Source organism: Anopheles maculipalpis, chromosome 2RL (assembly GCF_943734695.1).
Source record: "Anopheles maculipalpis chromosome 2RL, idAnoMacuDA_375_x, whole genome shotgun sequence".
In the NCBI taxonomy this organism is placed as follows: domain Eukaryota; kingdom Metazoa; phylum Arthropoda; class Insecta; order Diptera; family Culicidae; genus Anopheles; species Anopheles maculipalpis.
This window is the reverse complement of record NC_064871.1, coordinates 91,441,209-91,449,117: the sequence shown is the minus strand read 5'-3', so window position 1 is coordinate 91,449,117 and position 7,909 is coordinate 91,441,209. Positions and strand designations below refer to the sequence as shown.

The 7,909-nt window shown below is 43.1% G+C and overlaps 1 protein-coding gene across 1 annotated transcript in view; it reads left to right on the top strand.

Annotated features, from left to right (window-relative positions):
• The first annotated feature begins 6,791 nt into the window (after nt 1-6,791).
• The window catches only part of LOC126567632 (uncharacterized), a 56,600-nt gene continuing 55,482 nt past the window's right edge, over nt 6,792-7,909 (top strand). Inside the window, exon 1 of the mRNA XM_050223851.1 lies at nt 6,792-6,858. Within this exon, the coding sequence (XP_050079808.1) occupies nt 6,792-6,858 (67 nt within the window). The remainder of the gene's footprint in view (nt 6,859-7,909) is intronic.

Below are 7,909 nucleotides of genomic sequence, written 5' to 3'. Positions count from 1 at the left end.
CCCCACCGAGCATCTACAAGGTCTCTTTTGTCTTTTTCTATGTTTGGGTTGATGTTTTTCTGTTTGTTTCTCCTTATCCTGCCATTATGTTAGCGCAACATTTTATTTACGACTACTTTCATCAAATTAACCACCCATCTTTTTCACCCCATCACCACCACCGGCCAACACATTCTTGCTTAAAGTGTCTGCCCGAAAGGGCAGAAGATGGATCCAAAAAACCTTTTGTAATGCATTTGTTTCTTTCGCCAGGGATGAAATTAAATGGTAGCCATCACTTCAGCCTCCGCTATGCCAGTACCAATGTGCGTGGCCAGTGCACGCCCAAGCACAACAACTAGCCAGCCTTCGAGTGAAAAATGGCTACAATAGTGAAATTAAATTTCAATTTAATTAAGTTTGCTCGCGCACGCTCGCGTTGTATTCTGGTCCATTTTCCCTGAATAGTTGTTGTTGCTGTAGCGATGGAGCCCAAGCCTTGGCCAGCATTTGCAGGAAATTTAGTTTCTGTATTCCTTTTCATCTCACGCAAAACGTGAGCAACGGAGGTTGTTTCGCTTTGGTTTTTGCAAATGGATGTTGGATGGTTTATTTTTTTTTCGATCGTGATTTTATCATCTCCTATTGCTTCTCTGCTGCTGCTGCTGCTGCTGCTGCTTCTGCAGTTGCTGCTTCGTCAAAACAAACTAACGATTTTTCACCCATTTGTTTACTTCCATTTAGTTAAAACTTCTCAGTACGCTTTCTCTGTATGTTTACTTTCTTTTTCCCAAAACAAAAAAATAACCCGAAAAAAGGAAACCACTACACGATACAGTTTTTGAATTATAAAGTCCTCGCGTTAGCTTTCTAGCGCGTTTCGCGAACGATAGGATGGGTTGTCTGGTGAGTTAGTAGTTTGCTCATTCGCGTTGTCGTTGTTGGGCGCTTTTCTTCCGTACATCCGATTTTATTTACCTTTTCTGCATCCGTTCCTCGGTTTGCCGGCCTCCAACAAGCTTAGTGGGTTGCATCAGCAAATTCAGAGAGAGAGAGAGAGAGAGAGAGAGAGAGAGAGAGAGAGTGAGAGAAAGGGCGAACAAAATGAATTATCTTACCATTTTCCCATTTACTTTCCTTCCGGTCTTAGGTTCTCAGTTGGCGGCAACCCTAGCAAGAAGGCAAGCGCTTGTGTGATTCTATTATAAAAGTATTCTCGAGAGATCACTGGACCTTCGTCGGGATAGGACGAGACAACGAGGGGGGTGTACTGTCTAAGCCCATAAGCACCTTCAAAAGCCATAAGAAGTGTGATCAAGACAGCCCGAGCCAAAACCATTCTTGCCAGCGATCCATCGTATCGAGCAGCAAAATCCGTCAAGTTGGTAAGATTAAAACGGGAAAAAGGGGAAACGCTACCCAACGGTAGATGAAAATTATGTTGCCCTACTCACACCGCACACGAAGAAAGTGCCACAAAATACCCACAAACTTTCACACTAACGGGTACGGTGGAAAAAAAAGCTGGCAAAAACCTCCGGCTCCATCTGCCCCTTTTCGAACCGATACCATTCGCGGAGAGGATGACGTTGGTTGACAATTCGATGTACACATCGCGACGCTCCTTTACCGGACAGGAGCAAACTGCGAAATGGGGACGCGAAAAGCATTATGAAACACAAAACATAATTAGCTTGATATTGAATTAAGCTCACAAGCGCTCGCGAAACAATGTGCGCCCGTTTGTGCAGGCTGCAGAGCTGGAGCGGAACAGGATCTGGAAAGTCATTTTTCAGACGCGAGCGTCAGCATCGATGCACTTTTCAATAAATCTACTCGTTGCGCGTCCCGGTGGCTCACTTTCTTGTGAAGGACGGGTCGTTGTGCTACTGTGTTTATTATGTGGATTTTAGTGTGGAAATAAATAGTTGTTGTGGTGGTGGGGGTTTTTTCTTTTTTTGTTAAAGACTGTTGGAGTTGATTGTAAGGAGTATGATGCAGCTATGACTGGTAAAATAACAATATCGCTCAATAAGCGATGAGCAAGTTTACTCGTAATCGGAAGTCGTTGTCGTTATTTTCCTTGTAAAGGAGAGACTTTTTCTATTACTGTTTGGAGTTTGATTTATTAAGAAAGTAATTAAGAACACTTTTCTTGTGTGGTTTCCATACTTGTCAAACTAATTGCTGTTTCCATGATAAATTGCCACATTTATGACGAAACGATAATTTTCTTCAAGAAGAGCTTGCTTTCGTGCTTCACCCTTATCTTGATGAGATTGTTGAGGATATTCTTCAATTAAGATTTCAATTAAAAGGTGCGCTAGCACATTTTGATTTTTTTTTTCAAAAATAGCACAGAGAGTTAGCAGAAAAAGACACCCAATGAGGAGGAACATCGGATGATGACGCTGAATTCGTCTGTTAAGATAAGCATCAGGGGACTTAAGCATTACAAATTTGTTTCACAAAGAGGAGAAGGGTCCACTTTCTCGTCCTTTTTTGTATCATATCTCTTTGTTAGAGCTAAAAATTAACAACTTCCCGCCGTGTTAAGACCGCCGTCACTATCACCTTTACTACTGATCCAATCCCTTCAGTAGTATTTGCGTTATAAAGTTAAAAACCAGTCCCATGCAACAATAATCTCCGTTCTCCTAAAACAAAAATCTCTACATGTCGCCACAGAAAACATTTAAGGATATTTTCATCAATAACATCATTGTTGTTTCTAACAATGTGAATAACGTAATTTGCAAACAAACACAGGATGGGAATCCTCTTACTTATGCTAATGTGACTTGAAATAGGTAAGAGGAGGTGTTGGTGTAGGTTTATTTGAGACGCGGTCCAGCTGTTTTGAGCGCGAGTGGGCACACGAGCACTAAAACTCGTCTCGACCTATCTCCTCGGTGGTTGGATGGAAAAAGAGAGCCATCACACGCCACAACGTACTCACGATCCTTTTGCCGGATGTGGGTCCTGACATTTCTCTACCATCCAACCCACGTTTACAGGCATAGGTTCGAGCTGTAGCGCTAACAGGAGGGAAAGGAAATTGAGGTTGTAGTTTGGGACGGTGGTTTCCATAGCCTGCATCAGTATGATTCAAGCACTAGCGTCCGAAATCTCTATCTGGGGGCAGACTGAGGTGGCTTAAGGAGTCCAATTCAGTCCATGTGGCACCTTGTTGTACACCTGCAAATACAGCATCGAGCGTTGTTCTGATGAAGGTCTGTAGCTGGTGACGTTTTTCCAAATCCATCGCCAATCCGTGGAAGGTGACTCCATAGCCACTTTGGAGTCTCGAAGTCTGTCGACCATCATTTGCCGCAAACTTTCGGTTGAGACAGTAGGTACCGAATGCCAAGCGTGCTGCTGGATTACCGTCCGAAGGTACGGACAGATTGGGTGTGTCGAGATTGGGTCCACCTCCAAGGTCATCCAAGGTACAAGAGAATCTAAGAAGTAAAGACAGGATTGGTTTTAAGTCCCCGCTTCGCTCTGGCTATCGGGTTTAGCCTGAAATAAAATTGTTATCGTGTAGTAAAAACCCGGTGCCTATTTTCGGTTGTTGCTTAAAGCAACAACTACTAGTTTTGAAACTCTTTCTCTGCTTTATTAAACATAAAAGCGTAATTTTGTTTTCGCATTACCGATTTTCATTTTTCTTTCAAACATACCCTTTCAAGTTATTCAAGCTGTGCCGACCCTGCGTTTGAAGCCATTTGCTGCTGGATCGCTGTACAAACACAAACCGACACAAAACAACGGACCGCTTGGTCCTGATTGCAGTTCATGAATATTGTATTTATCAACCTGCAATCATTCAAAAGCGTATTTTGTACCGAGTGAGCTTACCCAACTAGGGCGAGCTAGGAGCATTTTTTTTCTTTTTTGTGTGTGTCTCGGCCACATCTGGACCATAAACTAGTTTTCAGTGTGTTGCTGCAACAAGATAGTGCGCTAGACAATTCCTCCGATTGATTCGGAGCAAAAGGCGACCCCAAACCCGTTGTTGTTCCCGTGCCCTTCTTCTGGCTAGCAAAATGTTACCTTCTCTTGCCAACGTTCTTAGTACATCATAATCGGTACTCGGTTGTTCTGGCTGCCGTCGTTCCTTTCACCGTGCACCGACTGCAGGCTGCAACAGCAGAGGACACGAAATAAATGTTAGTTAACTTGCAGACAAACGGTCCCAAACATGTATTTCAATCTGACTCCTACTGGCCGGAACAAAGTCTTCCTTAGCCGTGTTTTGTTTTGTCGTTTTTGTTTCCCCCTCGTTCTTTCTTGTCCTTCTTTGCTTGTGCCTTATTTATTTTACATCTGTTAGCCATTTTTCCGGCGACTATAGAAACTTCTTGCGAAAAATGGAAAATCATTGTTTTCTAGGGTGGTGTGTTATTTTCTTCCAATCTCATCATCATCATCATCATCATCACCACCATGCTGATCGTCATGAACATAGAGATTCGGAGCTACTTCTACTTTACTACAACTTGGAGAGGTCAGGAACACTTCGTTGCCGATGCTCGCTTTTGTTTTTGCATTGTTGCAGCAGCTGCATTTACAAACGAAGAAATTGCATTTCGAAACGCTGACGGAAGCCGCTGTGTCTTGAGCAGAGCTTTTCACCCATGCTTTCAACCGCTTGCCGCAGCTGCCAACTGGTTGCTGTTTCGTTTGTTTTGCAAGTTCGATTTCGAACACTGTTTGTTTTAACACAGGCATCAGCTATTCATGGGAAGGATTGGCACAAGTGTTGTGGAGGTTTCTTTTGTTTCGTTTTTACCCTGTACGACTTCTCGCGACTTCTTTGGTCCGGGAAAAATCATGCTTCCCAGCTTTTTTTTTTTCTTTCGCTTAAGCAAATCAGAATTCAAATCAGGCTTGCATCGTTATCACTTGGAAGCTTTTCTTTACGATGCACTAGGATCACTTTGGCAAATGGGAATTGAAGTAGTAGAAGTTCATTTTAAAGCAATCCAATCAGGCAAGTGCTAGAATTAGGGAACAATAAAGTTTAAAATATAAAGCACTTTCGAAAGAAGAGAGTTCTAGCAAAATGGGCGAAGCAACTACAAGCTTAACATTTTTAAAAGCGATACAAAATTGATCAAAACATAATCTCGCCTCAACCTGCTTAAACAACTGAAGCTGATCGAACTTTGATTATTTACCGACAAGATGTCTTCAAATCTCTTCACTCAACCGAATCCGGGACGGAATTGGGTCACCAAGTTTAACATACTCTGCTTGATGATGACAGAATTTTTCAAGTGGACACCTCTCTCCAACTTTCACTCAAGCACTCTGTGTGCAGGCACAACGAAGCCAAGAAGACAATATTCGTCCGAAAAGACATCACCCCAGCATGCCAACAGCTTCTGGACTGGACACCCGCTTTGACAACGCCCAGCCCAACATTCCAAAACCCAACCAACCCACCTGCCCGGCTCTGAAGCAAAGTTATTTGGTCGCTCTCGAGCTTGAAGCGTGTTATCAAAACCCAGTATCGATTGCAGAGAACCCCGTTGAAGGCGAATCTGTCAGAACTTTCATCAAACGAGGACGTGTCTGCTTCGGACAAAGATGCTTTTTTATGCATTCCGATTCCGATCAACGTAAATTGAAACGATGTTCGGATGTTAGTTTGTGCACCCTTGCACACGGTGGCATACCAGGGCATACCCTCCAACGTCCCCGGTCCGAACATGGACAACCAATGTCTGTGTAATTCTTAAAGTAATTTAATTAAAATTTGGGATAAAAATATCTTCGTAAGTGTTTGGAAATTCAATCCACACACAACATCGACATGTTGTGCGTAAAACTAATTCCGCTAAATTTTGCATACCCGAACCATGGTCCGAAATAGATTGATGAGTCAAGTGTTGTGTGGACGAGTGACCAAATTGATTGATTTACGGTCACAAATCTTTTTCGCAATAGTATTTCACTTCGGTTCTTCGCTTCGACGAAAAAATCGATTAAGGTTTCCAGCAACCCGTATCGTCAGCCGGTTAAATTCAATCCTTTCCAATTTCCGATCGATCTGCTCGGAAGAAAGGACTCAAATTTGGTGTTTACCATGCCACCGTACCTTAGAGGGGCATAACAATTCAATGACTTTCGAATCGGTATGTAAATACCGAATCTTCCCTCAACCTTTCATCGTCGTCGGCTAGGTCGGCTGCTGGCTCTTTACGGCAAATACTTAAAGAGGTACAGTTCTCAAGAATTCATTCAATGGATAGAATTGAGCTTGAGATAAGAAAGTCATTCCTAGGTTTTTTTTTCTTTTTTTTTTAGAAAAACAAGTCCTCACTAGCCCGACCAATTGTTACCAGGGTTAGAAGCATCATTGTCGATTTGTTTTAAATTAGTTTTGTGACGCACTGTCGACGCACTTAAAATCCATCCAAAGTGGAAGCTCGTTGTCACGCACTGCTCATCGCCGCCTACTATCGCAACATGTACAAGCACAATCAATTAAATCTCGTCCCGGCTTAATCGTCGGTGTGTGCAGTAGAGTGTAGCGCAGTAGATGGTTGGTTGGTTTGATTGAAATTTAATATTAACACAACTCGGCCTTTACAGGCGCTGGGAGTGTGAACGAGCGAGAGAGATAGTTTTCATTAAACATACATGGGTGTTGAAATTGATTTCCGAACTGTCCCAGTTTTCCATCTCCAGCGATGAAAGGAGCCAGCCAGCTTCTGGGACAAACCGCAAGAACATGACAATTAATTTCGAATCAGAACCTTCACGCAAAACCGTTCCTTTCTTTGTATTGAAGGAGTGGGAATATGACGGAGATTGGGCTTTGGAAGACGGAAGCTTTGATCAAACCGCACTACTTGCGTAGCCACTTCAGTAAGAAACCGTTCATTTCTTGTCCAAAAACGAGTAAAATACTCAACAGTTAAAGTCTCACTTCCAAACCAACGAGGTAACCTCATTAAGACGCAATCCACACCATTCAACTTACCTGTTCTCGCAATCACTAATCCCGTCATCCTTCGTTGCCCGTCAATGCCACCAGCATACGCCTTTTCACGTGCATCGAACACACTCATGTGAGCAGGCAAAACTTTGTCAACAAACTAACTTCAGCTTCTCAAGGAGCAAAGATTAGAACACCAAATCCTTCCCGTCCAAGGCTGCATCGAACTCTCCCGAGGATCCTCTCGTTTTGCGCAACACCAAGGATCACAAAAGAAATAGAACGATTCCAAGTTGAAGAAAAAAGGAATCCGACCGACCAGCAGCTTTAAGTTTACGAAGCTGTTGGTTAGTGTTAATTTTTATGCACTTTCCTAACGAGTCCTCTCACCCCAAAAATGGCTGTAAGGTACGTGCGATGGGTTTGATCCTCATCAGCACTTGCACCGAGACTGTGCTGGCCTGGCTGGCAGGAGGACACGAGCGTTTCCCAAATGGCATACACAGAAGTATTTCACAAATCCTTTCCCCAAACTAGATCCGCGTAGAGCTAGAAGTTTTTCTTCGAGCTGGGATGTGTTTCTTGAGCATAGAGTTCGTTCTGTTCGCCTCCCTCATTCCAATACCCCCGAAACACAGCTCAGTAAAGCCGAGCGTATTGAGAGGTGTGAAAACTATCAACATTATCCGCTGCAAAAGTGAGCTGTTTGGATAAATGCATGAACTTTGGCACTGAGACAATAAGCACACCACTTTCCTCCACTTTCACTATTCCTCCGATGCTTTTAGATTTCCCATGCCGGGCTTCCAAATGCTGGCAGCTTTTTCGTTTCGTACGAGAAAGGCTGTTTTTTTTTTGTAAAGGGGACGGATTACAAACTTTTATTATAACATTTATTTTTATTACTATCATGACCCCGGAATACTGCTAGCCTGCATTCCGGCATATTGTTAGCTTTGTGGGGCTAATTTTTTTTTTTTT